Below are 16,843 nucleotides of genomic sequence, written 5' to 3' on the forward strand. Positions count from 1 at the left end.
GGAATTCTCCTCAATACTCTGTAATGGCCTATATGGGAAAAGAATCTAAAAAGAGTAGATATATGTATATGTATAACTGATTCACTTTGCTGTACAGCTGAAACTAACACAACATTGTAAATCAACTATACTCCAATAAAAAAAAAAGAGGCATCTGGTTTCTTATATCTGCTTCTTCATTCTCTATATTGCTATATTGTATGTGTGTATGTGGACTCAGAAATCTCCACTGTGTACTCATGAGAAAACAAGAGCAAAAAAGGCAAGTAACGTTGTAGTATTATTATGACATAGTTTTGACCTTGTGGGCACCCTGAAAAACTGAGACTAGATTCTGGTAGTCTTTGCTGACTTCTGACTTAAGAAGTTAACATTCCTATAGATTGTCCTTTGATTCGGTAAGGCTGATGTGACTTTTCTGTTCCTACAGTCTTTTTTCCTCTTACTTTTCTACTTTCCATTGCTGGGTTTCAAGAGCAACATCTTCTACGGTTTCTTTTGTATCCCAAAAGTGTAACTGAGACCTATTAGACCTGAGATGATAGGAATTGGAGCAGATCTGAAATTTGATGTCATGTCACTTACTTGGATTTTTTTTGTGTGATAAAGTACACATAGCATTAAAAATCACAATCTTAACCACTTTTAAGGGTACAGTTAAGTGACATTAAGTACATTGACATTGTTGCGCAAACACTACCATCATCCACCTTCAGAACTTTTTTTATCTTCCCAGACTGAAACTTTATATCCATTAAACAACTCCCCCTTCCCTCAGTCCCTGGCAGTCACCATTCTTTCTGTCTCCATGAATTTGACTATTCTAGGTACCTCACGTAAGCGGTCATGCAGTATTTGTCCTTTTGTTGTTGGCTTATTTAGTCTAATGTCCTCAAGGTTCATCTGTGTTGTAGCATGTATCAGAATTTCCTTCCTTTCCAAGGCTGAATAATATTCCATTGTATATACCAAATTTTATTTATCCATTCATTAGTTGATGGCCACTTGGGTTGCTTATTTGAATGTTTTTTTCCTTGTTTACTTTTTTCATATTTAAGCTTTCATATTTAATATCTCTTACTTTGGTAGGTACCGCCTAAATCTGAATCAAGATGAAATAAAACAAGAAGTAGAGGAGTATCTTCCTTCATTTTCTAAATGGGCTGGAGATTTCATGCATAAACATACTTCGACTGACTTCCCTCAGATGCAGCTCTCTCTGTAAGAAACCCATTTTGTTTATATGGTGTTCGTATCTTTAGACCAGGATCTTATTCAAGATGTTGAATTAAAGCTTTTTAGAGGTCAAGTTATGACAACTAGCCTTTTTATTTGCTTACTTTATAAATTACAGTCCGGAGTATAATTCTTGGACAAAAAAAAAATCTAATGGATAGAAAATTCTATTTTCACTATAGTAAAATTTATAATTTTTGGATGTAGATATGGTTTTTTAATAAAATCTTCTGTTTATAAATATTCGGGGGGGCTGTCCTAATTTCATATATATTTCTCTGTGTTACTATCATATGGACTGTCTCATGTGTTGATTGCCATGGATTTGTGCTGTATGTTTATTTATTTTTATTTATTTATTTTAAATTTATTTATTTATTTATTTATTTTTGGCTGTGTTGGGTCTTCGTTGCTGTGCGCGGGCTTTCTCTGCTTGCAGTGAGCAGGGGCTACTCTCCGTTGTGGTGTGTGGGCTTCTCATTGTCGTGGCTTCTCGTTGCGGAGCATGGGCTCTAGGCGTGCAAGCTTCAATAGTTGTGGCACGTGGGCTCAGTAGTTGTGGCTTGCGGGCTCTAGAGCTCAGGCTCAGTAGTTGTGGCTCACGGGCTTAGTTGCTCCGCGGAATATGGGATCTTCCAGGGCCAGGGCTTGAACCCGTGTCCCTGCATTGGCAGGCGGATTCTAACCACTGCGCCACCAGGGAAGTCCCCCTAATTATTTCTTTATCCTTGTTTACCTTCCCTCCCTACCTTTCTTTCCTCCCTTATTATTTCTTTTGGAGTCATTTAAATTTGCTTGAGATTTAAAATTGTGGATATCCATTTCTGTGCTTGTTTTATCTTTTTTTTTTTTTTTTGGTCTTGCCCATGGCTTGCGGGATCTTAGTTCCCTGACCAGGGATTGAACCCAGGGCCACAGCAATGAATGCGCCAAGTCCTAACCACTGGACCGCCAGGGAATTCCTTATGGTTGTTTTAGATACTAGCTTTTCTTTCACTGTTGTTTTAGCATTTTGTTTGCATGTTTTTCTCTTTTGGCTAAAATTTACTTATTGTTTTTGCAGAGTTAATAAGCTGCCATATTCTCACAAACTTATGGACTTATCTATTCAGCAAACATGTATTACATGCTGCATCTGTGCCCAGGATTGTTCTAGGTGTTACAGGGAGACTAAAACCCTCCAGGAACTCATTGTATTGGTGGTAGTTGAAAACGTAGAAGTGGAGGGGATTGCTGAGAGAGAACAGCAATCTGCTGAGGGCAGCAGAAGAGGCATAGAACCCTGGGAGGTAACCGTGTATAAGGACAGAGGGAGAGAGTGGAATCCATCGAAGGAGGCTTGGAGTGGACCAGCAAGGGATTTGGTAGCTTGGAAGAAGTTATCATGGAAGCCTAGGAAAGTCTAGGATTCAGAATCATCTTTGACCTGAAGGGGATTTTTGAGATTTCAGTCTTAGATTTCCAGTAAGGAAATTGACGTCCAGTGAGGTGGTGTGACTTGTCCAGGTTTTATGTGAAAAACCGGTGGTAGAGCAGAGTCTAGAATAAGGAATTTCTTGATTTCCAGCTTGGTGTTCTCACCTCTGTAGCTTGGTGTAAGACTCTTCTTTGTTTCAGTTATTTCTGATGGGGTTTTATGTCTGTCTGTGCAGGAGGCGCTTCTCTGTACTTTACTTTGCATCGTTTCCCCAGCAGTCTATAGCTAGTCTTTAAAAGAAACAACAAAACTTTAGACTTTAGAGCAGAGAATGAGACCTTTAAAAGCCATTTAAAGACAGAACCTTTCTCACCCATAAGTAGTAAATGTGTATTTTCTTCATCTTCATGACCTCTTATATTCTCTATCAGGTGACTCTCAAAGGAGTTTTACAGCATTATGTTGATGAAAAGCATAGACGTTAAAGTACCTGTCATTTGTTCTACAGATCTAAGTCTAAAACCACATTACTTCTTTTTCCGGGGGAAAGAATTTTAATAGTAATGTTAAAAGTTTCATTACCTATCTTCTAAGTATACATCTGACATATTTAATAAAGTTTGCTTTATTTCATATAAGTATATTTAAATACATGTCATGATAAGATAACATCCATCAGAGAAAACAGATTAATATTTAAGAAATTTCTGATAAATTGTGGCTTCCCTGAATTCCTCTATTGTCCTCTTCAAAGATTGCAGAAGTATATGTATATTCCTGGAGATTATATTTGAAGCATCCTGAAAAAGTTTTTAAAAAATTACCAAAGATAGCATTCTTCTTCTTAGAAAATATTCTCATTTGTTAAGAAATAGCTGCTGATCTAAATAACATGAAATTAGCAAAACAAGTCAACTAAATCATGTATTCTGACAGCCAGAATTCTTATACTTTTTTTTTTCTCTTATACTTTTTGAATCTTGATTTTTATATGGTATAAAATGTTTTATTACTAGAAAATTTATCCTTTTCATTTAAGATTTACATTACATTTAGTATTTTATATGGCTTTGAGTATAAAATAGGATTAATAAATAAAAGACTGTTCCTATCTGACCTTTCTTCTGCAGAATAACTTACTGCTTTGAAAATGAGTAAATCTTAGATAAGAGAAGTGCAAGAGGCTTTAAAAGTTATTTTCATCTCTTCTAATTCCTTTGACATTCATAAATTCCTTTTTTCCTCCTTCCTGTGCTCTTGGCTTATTTAACAGGTAAGATACTAAAATCAGAACCTCTTTTGTAATATAAAACAACAATGTTGAGTACTTAGTTTTAAATATTGATAGTGGCAGAGATGGATTCATTTAATGATTAAGTAAAGGATACAATGAGTAAGTGCAGGAGCACCTGAGCTTCTCTGAGGGTTGTCGTGGGGTTGAGGGTAGGGATGAAGCGCTGGGTGATCAGGGCCCACACAGCATAGATAGTGGGAAGAGACAGCTCGTTCTTACTCAGGTTAATATGGTGTTACATGGAGAAACACATCCCTTGTTACCGAGGGTGCAACCACGTGCAAGCCATTATATGTTAATCTGTGTCATAATTGTACATCAGAATATTCAGACTGTCATAGTGGCTCCAGCAGTCCAAGGAGTGAGACTTTTGCAGTAATATAGACAGACTTGAGGAAATAAAGGCCTGAGTTAGGAAGATTATTGTGGGAATGAACTGAAAGGGACAGACGATAAATATTAAGAAAATTTAAATTATATGAGTTAGCAGCCACAAAAAGGAATGAAATTGGGTCATTTGTAGAGACGTGGATGGACCTAGAGAGTGTCATACAGAGTGAAGTAAGTCAGAAAGAGAAAAACAAATATCGTATAGTAACGCATATATGTGGAATCTAGAAAAATGGTACAGATGATCTTATATGCAAAGCAGAAATAGAGCCACAGACGTAGAGAAGAAATGTATGGACACCAAGGGGGAAAGGGGTGGGGTGGGAGGAATTGGGAGACTGGGATTAACACATATACATTATTCATACTGTGTATAAAATAGACAACTGATGGGAACATACTGTATAGCACAGGGAACTCCACCTAATGCACTGTGGTAACCTAAATGGGAAGGAAGTCCAAAAGGGAGGGGATATCCGTATGTATATGGCTGATTCATTTTGTTGTGCAGTGGAGGCTAGCACAGCATTGTAAAGCAACGATACTCCAGTAAAAATTAATAATAAATAAATAAATAAATTATGAGTTAGAACTGATAGGATTCAAACTTGACTGTGCATCAGAATCACTTGGAGAGTTTGTTAAACAAATTCTGGGCCTCACCTGTTGGTCTGGAATGGGGCCTGAGAATTTGCCTTTATGGCAGATTCCCTGGGTGGTACTGATGCTACTCATCCAGGAAGCATAATTTGAGAATCACTGCCATAAATGTCTGTAGACTCTTTCCCATCCCCACATTCCGTGCGTGCAATAGAGAGTCAATGCCAGCATATAAGAAATGAGCTAAGTGTTCTGATTCAATTCAATTAAATATTTTAGTTAAATATTTCTAAGTAATTAAATATTCTTGTGTTTTGTTTTTTAGGCCAAGTGATGGTAGTAACGGTAATTCAACATGTAATATCGAAGTTATAAACTCACTGGATATTGAAGAAAGCATTTGGTCTCCTAGGTTTGGATTGAAGGGCAAAATAGATGTTACAGTTGGCGTGAAGATACATCGAGGATGTAAAACGAAATATAAGATAATGCCACTGGAACTTAAAACTGGCAAAGAATCAAATTCTATTGAACACCGTAGTCAGGTATAAATATTAATAAGAAAATTATGAGTGTGTAATAATTTAAATTTTTTTAATATGTTTGAAAAGTAGTCGCTTTATATATTTTGATTTAATTCAGGTAATTTTTAATTTAACCCAGCATTTCCTAAACCTAACTTACCACAGAGCTACTGTTTTCATGTAACATCTACATAGGATACTCTTTAGGAAACAGCAGTGTAAATTTATTCTTTTACTTCTGACCTTTAATCCGATTATGTTGATTTTTCTTTTAAAGGTCCCATTGTTCTTTTTTAAAAAAAAAATTTATTTATTTATTTTGGCTGCACTGGGTCTTAGTTGCGGCACGTGGGATCTTCATTGCAGCATGTCTAGTTGCGGCATGCGGGCTTCCTAGTTGTGGCATACATGTGGCATCTAGTTCCCCGACCAGGGATTGAACCTGGGCCCCCTTTGTTGGGAGCGTGGAGTCTTACCCACTGGACCACCAGGGAAGTCCCAATATATTGATTTTTATTTAAAATGAAATATAGAACTGTATCTTACCATTAAGTTAAATTCAAGTTTTCTTAATCATCTTCTCCTTGGTAAATATGTCTTCTGTTGTCCTTCAAAATGACCTGAAATTTATATTAATTATAGTGAGTTAACAAAGTAATTAACATAAAGTTCTATTTTTTCTAATTATTTCCATTCCCTCTGCCAACCTCCACATTGGCAGTCTATGGTATGTTCTAAACACTTTTATTATTTTTTTTTAATTTATTTTATTTTATTTTGGCTGTACCCGTGGCACGTGGGATCTTAGTTCCCACACCAGGGCTCGAACCTGAGCCCCCTGCAGTGGAAGCGTGGTGTCTCAACCACTGGACCACGAGGGAAGTCCCCTAGACACTTTTAAATAAGCAAAGATAAAACTAAAAGTAGTAACATTATTGTATTTTTATGGTATAATAAGTATTAAAGGAATAAATAATATAACAAATAACATAGCATTTGTAATATAACTTAAATTTCCTTTTGCCCATGGAATTTCACACTTTATTTCAGCAGATTTTATGTAAAATAGGTTCAGATTCAAAGTACTGAATCGTATAATCAGGGATTAACAAGATCTTCCCTTATTAAATCTTTCTTGCCATTCTTAATTGTGTACCAAACACCAAAGGTTCTCACAAAAGCTTTTCCATTTGGGAATGAAAAATAGGGTAACCTTGTTGTTTCACCTATCATTGGGTTTTACAGATACTGGAGGTAGAGGAAAAATTAGGCTTCCCCTATCAGAAGACTTGAATTTTTCACTTTGGTAAAACAGAAATGGCTGAAATTATGAACAAAGACTTGGCTAGATTAAAGCCTTCTTGAGAAAGGAAAATCATGCCTAGATAGAAGAAAAGCTATTTTTTAAATTTTTTATTTTATTTATTTATTTTTGGCTGCATTGGGTCTTCGTTACTGCGCGCGGGCTTTCTCTAGTTGCATCGACAGGCTTCTCATTGCAGTGGCTTCTCTTGTTGTGGAGCACGGGCTCTAGGCACGCAGGCTTCAGTAGTTGTGGTGCATGGGCTCAGTAGCTGTGGCTCGCGGGCCCTAGAATGCAGGCTCAGTAGTTGTAGTGCCTGGGCTTAGTTGCTCTGCAGCATGTGGGATCTTCCCGGACCAGGGCTCGAACCCATGTCCCCTGAATTGGCAGGCGGATTCTTAACCGCTGCGCCACCAGGGAAGCCCAAGAAAAGCCATTTTTGAAGTCAAAGATTTGAAGAAATGTTTTTTGTGTACATGAGGCTGAAAATTTTTACTTGTGTTTTTAAGGACAAGTTTGTTTGAAATCACTTCTGAGTGCTAAAAGGAAGAGAAATACAAAAGCATTTCAGCATCTAAAGTGGTCTAGATTTAAAGACCTTTCTTCTAAGGCCACTGCTCTAAATTATAGTGCCTTCAAGGCAAAGAATATTACTGTATTTAATTTTGTTCAGTTGGAACTTTTATCTTTGCAAGAAGAGAAGCTGCAAGAAGAACTTTTAAGAATACAGTGGTGTTTATCATATTTAAAAACAGGAAAAATGATTTGGGCAAGGCTCAAACAAATATATTAGAGTGCATATTGCATATTCATTGTGCAAGAAACAAGGAGACATTGAAAGAATAATTATAGTCATTCATTGAGATATATAGATAGATATTGTGGATGAGGAAAGACATAAATTTCCCCTTTTAGGAAATTTTTTTTTTTTTGCTTCAAATTAAAACTTTAATGAATATAATTACTAGTGCATAAGCAAAAGAATATTAAATCCAGGTATAATTTTTCATTAAAGGTTTTAAATCACTTCCTTTTTTTGTTATGTATATTTTTTAACATCTTTATTGGAGTATAATTGCTTTACATTGTTGTGTTAGTTTCTGCTGTATAACAAAGTGAATCAGGTATATGTATACATATACCTTTTAGAAGATTTGACTTCTCACTTTGGAAATACAGAAAAAGCTTATGTTATAAACTAACTTCAGTTAAGGAAGATCTTTATTTTTTAAATGGATTGTGTTCTAAAAATTCATTTCTAAGTCAGTAATGTGACATTAGAAACATTTTCTTGTTTGTTTTTTTTTTGGCTGTGCTGTGTGGCATGTGGGATCTCTGTTCCCTGATCAGGGATCAAACCGGTGCCCCTTGCATTGGGAGTGTGGAGTCTTAACCAGTGGACCACCAGGGAAGTCCCCCTGAAACACATTTTTCTAAAGGAAAAATATTATATGGAGCTGTGATCTCTAAACCAGCTCACAGAAACCTATTTCACTTGTGATATAGTTGGATTATAACAGTGTTGTAAAATTTCAGTCTGTCTTCCTTTTATCATAATATGAAGGGAATTTCATTTCAGATATTTTTTCCTTTTAATAAGTCCCAGAAGCAGAATCCTCCTCTTTCTGCCTCAGTGCCCGTGAAGGGAAAAACTTAACATAGATGGACCATTAGTTTGGGTTGACTTTCTTGGCCCACAGCCCCAAGGCTCCACCCTGTCATTTATGAGTTCATTTTAATTTTTAAAAGTTTTATTTGGTTACTTATGCTGTATCAGGCAACACAAATGGAGTGCTTAGAAGAAGACATCCCAACACATGCTACATAGGCTCAAATGTTTCTGCTAAGGTGTTTCCATGAACTAAAGGAGCTACTTCTAACTTGTCTTAGATGGTTTCTCTGAAGAGCACCACATAAACTTAAAGCACTTAATGCTCCCTCCTGCTCTGGAAAAAACCAGTAAACTGTTAGTAGAGTTAGTCTCATTTAGTTGTCACAGTAACTATGACATAAATAATATGCATTTTAGTGTTTAATCCACTTATTTTAAACAGGGAAAATAGTGTCTGAAGACAACTTCAAAATGTAAAACATAGCTTGATTAGTTTCCCTCTTTAACTTATTGGAGATTATTTACCATCTAAGAAAAATTCTAAATATTTCTTTTTTGTCTGTGTAAAACTGAGAAGCATATACTATGTTTTGTGGAAATTAAATATTTGACTTTGAATTTATTGTATTACCTTTACTAAATTTGGATCATGTTATTTTCAAAATGGAAATAGCTTGATTCACCTTTTGATTTTAAAATTACAGTATGTATTGATTGAAAAACATGTATGGAAATATAGAAAGTTAAAGTTTTATTTGATGAAATATACCATGTTTTCACAGCTTGTTCTGTACACACTGCTAAGCCAAGAGAGGAGAGCTGATCCAGAGGCTGGCCTGCTTCTCTACCTGAAGACCGGCCAGATGTATCCTGTACCTGCCAACCATCTCGATAAAAGAGGTTGAGCTGTTTTCTCTAAATTTTACTTCTCTGGGTTTTGTTGGTTGGTTTTTTCCTTCAATTTTTGGTGACACACATTGATACCTGACAATTGCTAGGCCTAAACAGGTTGTAATTGGTAAGTTGTGGTACTTTTTAAAAAAAAAGAATTTTAGGGAACTCCCTGATAGTTTAGTGGTTAGAGCTCCCTGCTTGCACTGCTGAGGGCCTGGGTTCAATCCCTCGTTGGGAAACTGGGATCCTGGAAGCCGTGCGGCGTGGCCAAAAAAAAAAAAAAAGAATTTGAACAATATACTGTATAGTTGAAAACACTATTAACCTTTTTACTACATAAGCTCATTTAGGTCATATTTTAGATTCCATAGTAAGTGATATCATATGGTATTGGTCTTTCTATGTCTGACTCACTTCACTTAGTATGATAATTTCTAGGTCCATCCACATTGCTGCGAATGGCATTATTTCATTCATTTTTAAGGCTGAGTAGTATTCAATGTGTGTGTGTGTGTATCACATCTTCTTTAATTTTATTTATTTTATTTTTGGCTGTGTTGGGTCTTTGTTGCTGTGCGCCGGCTTTTCTCTGGTTGTGGCAAGCGGGGGCTACTCTTCGTTGTGGTGCACGGGCTTCTCATTGCAGTGGCTTCTCTTGTTGTGGAGCATGGGCTCTAGGCACGCAGGCTTCAGTAGTTGTGGCACACAGGCTCAGTAGTTGTGGCTTGTGGGCTCTAGAGTGCAGGCTCAGTAGTTGTGGCACACGGGCTTAGTTGCTCCGCAGCATGTGGGATCTTCCCGGACCAGGGTGTCCCGTGCATTGGCAGGCGGATTCTTAACCACTGCGCCACCAGGGAAGCCCCGCATCTTCTTTATGTAGTCATCTGTCAATGGACATTTAGTTTGGGATTAGCAGATGCAAAGTATTATATATAGAATGGATAAACAAGGTCCTACTGTATGGCACAGGGAACTATATTCAGTATCCTGTGATAAACCATAATGGAAAAGAATATGAAAAAGAATGTATATATATGTATAACTGAATCATTTTGCTGTACAGTGGAAATTAACACAACATTGTAAATCAACTATACATTAAAAAAATAAATTAAAAATATTTTACTATATAAAACTTTATTTTAAACTTGCTGTCTTACATTCAAGACACTCTGGATAGCTGTATTTGTCCTTAGCATTCAGCCAATAAGACACGAGCTTCACAATATTTACTACTTATGAGATTCATGGTTAATCAAAGAACTTATCAAGTGAACAAAAATTGAAGGAAATATACCAAAATGTTATCAGTGGTTATTTTAGTATAGTGGGAAATATGAATGTTGTTCTTTCCTTTTTTATGTTTTTGAATCTAAAAGTTATATATAATGGAAAAGATATATAATAAACTTTACTTAATTCTTTAAAAACACCCATCCTTTTTTCCCTTATAGAATTATTAAGGCTAAGAAACCAGATGGCATTTTCTTTGTTTCATCGTATTAACAAATCTGCTACTGGTGAGGAGAAGACAAAGCTTGCTCCTTTGCCACAAATAATTGAGGAACAGCAGACCTGTAAATATTGTTCACAGATGGGCAACTGTGCTCTTTATAACAGGTAAACACACTGTCTTCCAAAAGTATTAATTCCAGTTAAGTAAGTATTCAACTCAGAATGATTTAACATTGTTGGCTGGTCTGGCATTGATGGTTTCATTTTGGTTATTTAAAACAAAGGGAATAGAAAAAAAAAAAAACACACACAGCTAGTTCATATTATATAACAAGCCTATTTCCTTGGAGAAATAGAATGCTTTTAAAACTTTTTCCAAAAGTGAATATTTTCATCTTGCTGCATATAGTTTCTGGGGAAATGAAATAATTGTAGAACTTATGGAACCTATTTAAGAAAAATGTAGTATAGGCATTGTGAATACAGCTTTTCTTAAATGATATTTCAAGAAATCTTCCCTTTCCTAGTTGATGTTTTAATTTCAAACCTTTTGTAGTTCAAAATAGGGAAATTTGTTCTTCCAGACACTTTGATATGATTCATTAGACTTGTCTTATTTATATATGTCTATTTTTCTACATATGGGAAGTTTATTAGCTTTCTTGTGAGCAATCATATGTATTTACACCTTCATAGCCAGTGAGAGTTTTGGAGGAAACAAGAAGGTAGTTAGATGTAAATTCAGACTAGGAAACAAGATCAAATCAGAACCAAAGTTCTAAATCAGCCTGAAAATTCACATAAAGGAGTTTTAAAAGTACAGTTGACCCTTGAACAACACTGGGGTTGGGGGTGGCAACCCTCCCTGCAGTTGAAAATCTTAGTATAACTTATAGGTGGCCCTCCATATACAAGGTTCCTCCACATTCCTGTATTTAGCCAACCTCAGATCATTTAGTACTGTAGTATTTACTATTGAAAAAAGTCCACGTATAAGTGGACCCATAGAGTTCAGTCCCATGTTGTTCAAGGGTCAACTGTATTGTATCAAAAGATCTCTTAATGGCAGAGACCATGAACTGTGGGAAATCTGGGCCTATAGTACAAGCACATATTTTTGAACTCTTAAGTTTTACTCTCCATGTTTTGTATGCTATCCTATAATGTATTTGTTTCTATATAAAAATTCAAAATTAATATTAAGCAAAATTGATACTCCGCATGGTTCTCCATGTTTTTATGTTGACTTTCTTAGTGGCACACAGCTGGATGTACAAATATTGTGATTTTGAGAAATGCAGTCCTACAAAAAGCCGAAACTTGCTACATATAGGAATGAAGACTGGACTATAACGAAACGTCAGCACTTGTTAGGGGAACAGTCATTCAAGGCAAAATAATGCAGTATTGAGTTTCTAGTGCATTTTGTTTTGTAAAAAGCCATTTGGCTTATGAAATGTTGAAATGACTTTTAAAGAAAATTAGGGGCTGTGGTTATAAGTTATGATAATTATCATATATGTGTATTTATTTTAGAAATACCTCATTTCATAACCAGTCAGTGAAATGTTTCATATGCATCTCTAACTTGGAGCTTTATCTTTAGAGCGGTTGAACAACAGATGGATGACAGTTCAGTCCCGACCAGCATGCAGCCCAAAATAAAAGAAGAAACCCAGCATCTAAAACTTAAACACTTAGAGTATTTCAGCCTTTGGTGTCTAATGTTAACCCTGGAGTCACAGTCAAAGCATAATACAAAAAATTACCAAACTATATGGTTAACACCTGCTTCAGATATGTAAGTGGTCCATTTAATACAGTAAAACTTCACTAATTTGGATTAGCCAGCGGTATGAAATTTGTAATTCATGACAAATACAGGTTATGTAGCATGTTAAAGCCATGCAGTTTCATATATTCATGCCAACTCCAGATGGCTGTCAGTGAATTGTTTCTAAGTAGAGCACCATTGTTATTTTCAGTAGATTAAATATACCTCGGGACTTCTCTGGCGGTCCAGCGGTTAAGACTCTGCGCTTCCACTCCTTGGGGGGTGGGTTGGGCGGACGACTGAGATCCCGCATGCCATGTGGCACGGCCAAAATAGATAAATAAATACACAAATATGTAAATAAATAAACCTCAAGAAATCTTACTTAAAAAATTACTAGTGAAATTAAATCCTTTTTCATCAGTGAAAAGACTATAAACTTGAGTATATCATAAGGTGAATTTTAGCATATTGGTACAGTGGAAATTAATGAAGTTTTACTTAATATTTTAAATACTAGCATTTTGAAAGTCTTTATTTTTGTAAGTTTTGGTAGAGATTCACATTTTCTAAAGTGGGTCAATATTGTATTTTGTGAGATCCGTTTTTTTACAAGTTACTCGTGAAGTTATAACTTTGTATATCTTTGCATAGTATATTTCTTTATGTAATATTTAGTTGCTTTTGATCCATTTCTTTCTTTCCAGAATGAATATTGATAATAATGTGACTTTAGACCTTAGATTGTTATTTCCTTAATACTAGACTTTAACACAAGGCACCATTACAGTGGAGAAAGTTTAAGTCGTTTTCAATAGACTACATAAGTACAGTCAATACGTCCAGTGTACGTGCCAGGAAGCTTCTGTAGTATAATAGTAATGCCTGAGAGATTGTAAATGCTTAATGCTTACTTCTAAGAGGCAGTGGACTTATCAATTTGCTTGCCATTGTTTTAGTAGCAATAATTATAAATTCTCTTGTAAACACTAAAGAAATACATTAACTACTTTCTTCACTTCAGGTTCAGAGTCAGGTTATTACGATTTGTCTTCTGTAGTGTTATATGTGTATCAGCACAGGAGGTGGGGTGTCAGTCAAGAATCACAGTGCTGATATGCATGTTGTTCAGAAATCTCAGGGACTTCCCTGGTGGTCCAGTGGTTAAGAATTCGCCTTCCAATGCAGGGGATTTGGGTTCAATCCCTGGTCTGGGAACTAAGATCCCACATGCCTCAGGACAACTAAGCCCGAGTGCTCTAGAGCCCGCACGCCACAACTAGAGAGAAGCCCGCACGCCGCAATTAAGACCTGATGCAGCCAAATAAATAAATAAATATTTAACAAAAACAAATCCCAGACTGTGGGTGCAACAAGGTGGGTGCTCCCTAGCACCTTGTCTAGAGACCTGGTGATGAGAGATTTTTTTTTTTTTTTTTGGCCTTGTCGCATGCATGCAGGATCTTAGTTCCCCGACCAGGGATCAAACCTGTGCCCCCTACAGTGGAAGCACGAGTCTTAACCACTGGACTGCCAGGGAAGTCCTGAGAGATTATTTTAAAACTAATTTCTCTTTTTCTTTCTCTTTCATAGGGAGGAGAGTGGCAGCTGCATTAGGAACCTGATTAGAACAGAACATATAAAGACAGTTTGTGATGGACAATATTTACATAATTTCCAACATAAACATGGTGCCATGCCTATCACAAATCTAATGGCAGGTGACAGAATTATTTTAAGTGGAGAAGAGAGAACATTGTTTGCTTTGTCTAGGGGGTACATGAAGGAGATTAACATGACAACTGTAACCTGTTTATTAGACAGGTAATGAAATGTTCCCTTTTTGGGTGGGGGGGGTAAAGCTTTATTGATATGTAAACCTATACCATACGGTTCATCCATTTAAAGTGTATAATTCAGTGATGTTTAGTATATTCACAGAGCTGTGCAGTCAGCACTAAAATCAATTTTAGAGCATATTCATCACCCCCAAAAGACTCCCTGTATCCTGTAGTCACTCCCCCTGCCCTAGGCAACCACCAATTCCCTTTCTGTCTTTAGAGATTTGCCTCTTCTGAACATTTCACATAAATGGGATCATACAATATGTAGTCTTTTGTGACTGGCTTTTTTCACTTAGCATACTGTTTTTGAGGTTCATCTTCATGTAGTGGCATGTACCAGTACTCCATGCCTTTTAAAAAAAATTTAGATAAAATTCACATAACATGAAATTAACCATTAACCATTTTAAACGTAGAGTTCAGTGGCATTTAGCAATTATCCAACTGCTAAACTTTTGTTTAGTACATTCCATTCCATAGTGCTAATGTGGACTTAATCTTATCAGATTCTCACAACCATGTGTACAGCAGGCAGGACAGACGCCCTGTGTTGGCTGTAAAGCTTATTTCTCCTTCTTAGTACTCTGGGCACTCACCATTTCATTCTCTCCTTTTTTAAAAAATATTTTATTTTTTATAATTTTATTATTATTGTTATTATTTTTATTATTTTTTGTCTGCGTTGGGGCTTTGTTGCTGCGTGTGGCTTTCTCTAGTTGCGGCGAGCCGGGGCTACTCTTCGTTGAGGTGTGCGGGCTTCTCATTGCGGTGGCTTCTCTTGTTGCGAAGCACGGGCTCTAGGTGTGCAGGCTTCAGTAGTTGTGGCACGCGGGCTAAGCAGTTGTGGCTTGTGGGCTCTAGAGTGCAGGCTCAGTAGTTGTGGCGCACGGGCTTAGTTGCTTCGCGGCACGTGGGATCTTCCCAGATCAAGGATCGAACCCGTGTCCCCTGTGTTGGCAGGTGGATTCTTAACCACTGCGCCACCAGGGAAGCCCTCCTTTTTTTAAAGAAGATGCTTTTTTCCATTTATAGTTGTAAATACTTCATACTTATAAAGTATAACTTAAAACAAAGTGTGTTAATTTAAAGAATAATATTAAGTAAATAGAAAAGTCGGTATGAAAATTTGTGGTAGAAACTAATATCCATGTTCGTTAATATCCATATTCCCTTCTTCCTGGACCCCCAGCCTTTCTTGCATTTAAGTGCCGGCATGCGTCACATTTCTTAGTGGGTGGAGATCAGTAATTGGGATGCAGTGGAAATGTCCAGGCTTGCTCTCTGCTAATCAGTAATCCTAGTTAAGCCATAACCAGTCCTAGCCTAGGTTTCATGATATTGGAGTATCAGCTGTGATATTTCTGTTGTTTCTTAGGAATCCCTGCAGTCAGTCCTTTGAGGTATTTATTTGGCACCTAACATGTATTAGGTGCTTTGTAAACCCTTGAGGAACTCATAGTCTTGTGGGTAACAAATAAATAAATATGTTTTTGGTCTAATATGACAAGTGTTTGAATTGATGGGAACACAGAGGAGAGGCATTTAACCCAGTTTTAGGAGGCTCAGGGAAGGCTTTGTGAAAAAGGTCATTCCTTCACCCTGTGGGTGAATAAGTTAGCCTGATGAAGCAGTGTGAGAGGAGTATATCAAACAGAGGGAACAGGGTGTGGAAAGACCTGATGGTGTGAAGTGGAGTGTTCAGGAAAGTACAGGTAATAATTAGTTTCTGGAATGTAAAAGATAAAGAAGGGAATGATTGGAGAGGTCAGGTCATAGAAGGTCTTATATACCATATTAAGAAGTTTTGACTTTACTTTTTCAGATGTACTGAAGAGTTTTAAACAGAAGAATGATAATAATCAGATTTGCATTTTTCTGTGGACGCACTGCGGAGCATAGCGTGAATTAATGGAGGCAAAACTGAAAGCCGAGAAGTCAGGCACCTGTTGTAGTGGCCCAGGCTTGAGGGGATTGAGGGCAGGGTAGTTTTGACAGAGAAGGTGGAATGACTTTGAGAAGTATTTAGAAAGTGAAACTGTCTGACATGGGATCCTGCTCGAGTATGCAGGGTTGGAAGAGAGTGAGGGAGAGGGAAGGATCAAGACAGCTGTGTAGGTGCAAGAGCCATTAACTGAGGTCAGGACCACAGAAGAAGGATCGGGTTCAGCAGGGATAAAGAGTTGTTCAGTTTTGAAAAACTGAACTTTCGTAGCCTGGGTTTTTTTTTGTTTTTTTTTTTTTAATTCATGTTCTTTTATTTATTTATTTATTTATTTATTTATGACTGTGTTGGGTCTTCGTTTCTGTGCGAGGGCTTTCTCTAGTTGTGGCAAGTGGGGACCACTCTTCATCGTGGTGCGCGGGCCTCTCACCATCGCAGCCTCTCTTGTTGCGGAGCACAGGCTCCAGACGCGCAGGCTCAGTAATTGTGGCTCACGGGCCCAGTTGCTCCGTGGAATGTGGGATCTTCCCAGACCAGGGCTCGAACCCGTGTCCCCTG

General features: G+C 37.0%; 1 protein-coding gene across 3 annotated transcripts in view; it reads left to right on the top strand.

Moving 5' to 3' along the window:
* Window positions 1-16,843, top strand: part of DNA2 (DNA replication helicase/nuclease 2) — a 45,477-nt gene that overhangs the window by 12,599 nt on the left and 16,035 nt on the right. For all 3 annotated transcript variants that reach the window (XM_036828775.1, XM_036828776.1, XM_036828777.1), the window contains 6 exons: window positions 1,090-1,221; window positions 5,263-5,482; window positions 9,159-9,276; window positions 10,725-10,890; window positions 12,332-12,526; window positions 14,093-14,323. In XM_036828775.1, coding sequence (XP_036684670.1) covers window positions 1,090-1,221; window positions 5,263-5,482; window positions 9,159-9,276; window positions 10,725-10,890; window positions 12,332-12,526; window positions 14,093-14,323 — 1,062 coding nt within the window. The remainder of the gene's footprint in view (window positions 1-1,089; window positions 1,222-5,262; window positions 5,483-9,158; window positions 9,277-10,724; window positions 10,891-12,331; window positions 12,527-14,092; window positions 14,324-16,843) is intronic.

The sequence above is a fragment of the Balaenoptera musculus genome, chromosome 16, assembly GCF_009873245.2.
Source record: "Balaenoptera musculus isolate JJ_BM4_2016_0621 chromosome 16, mBalMus1.pri.v3, whole genome shotgun sequence".
In the NCBI taxonomy this organism is placed as follows: Eukaryota; Metazoa; Chordata; class Mammalia; order Artiodactyla; family Balaenopteridae; genus Balaenoptera; species Balaenoptera musculus.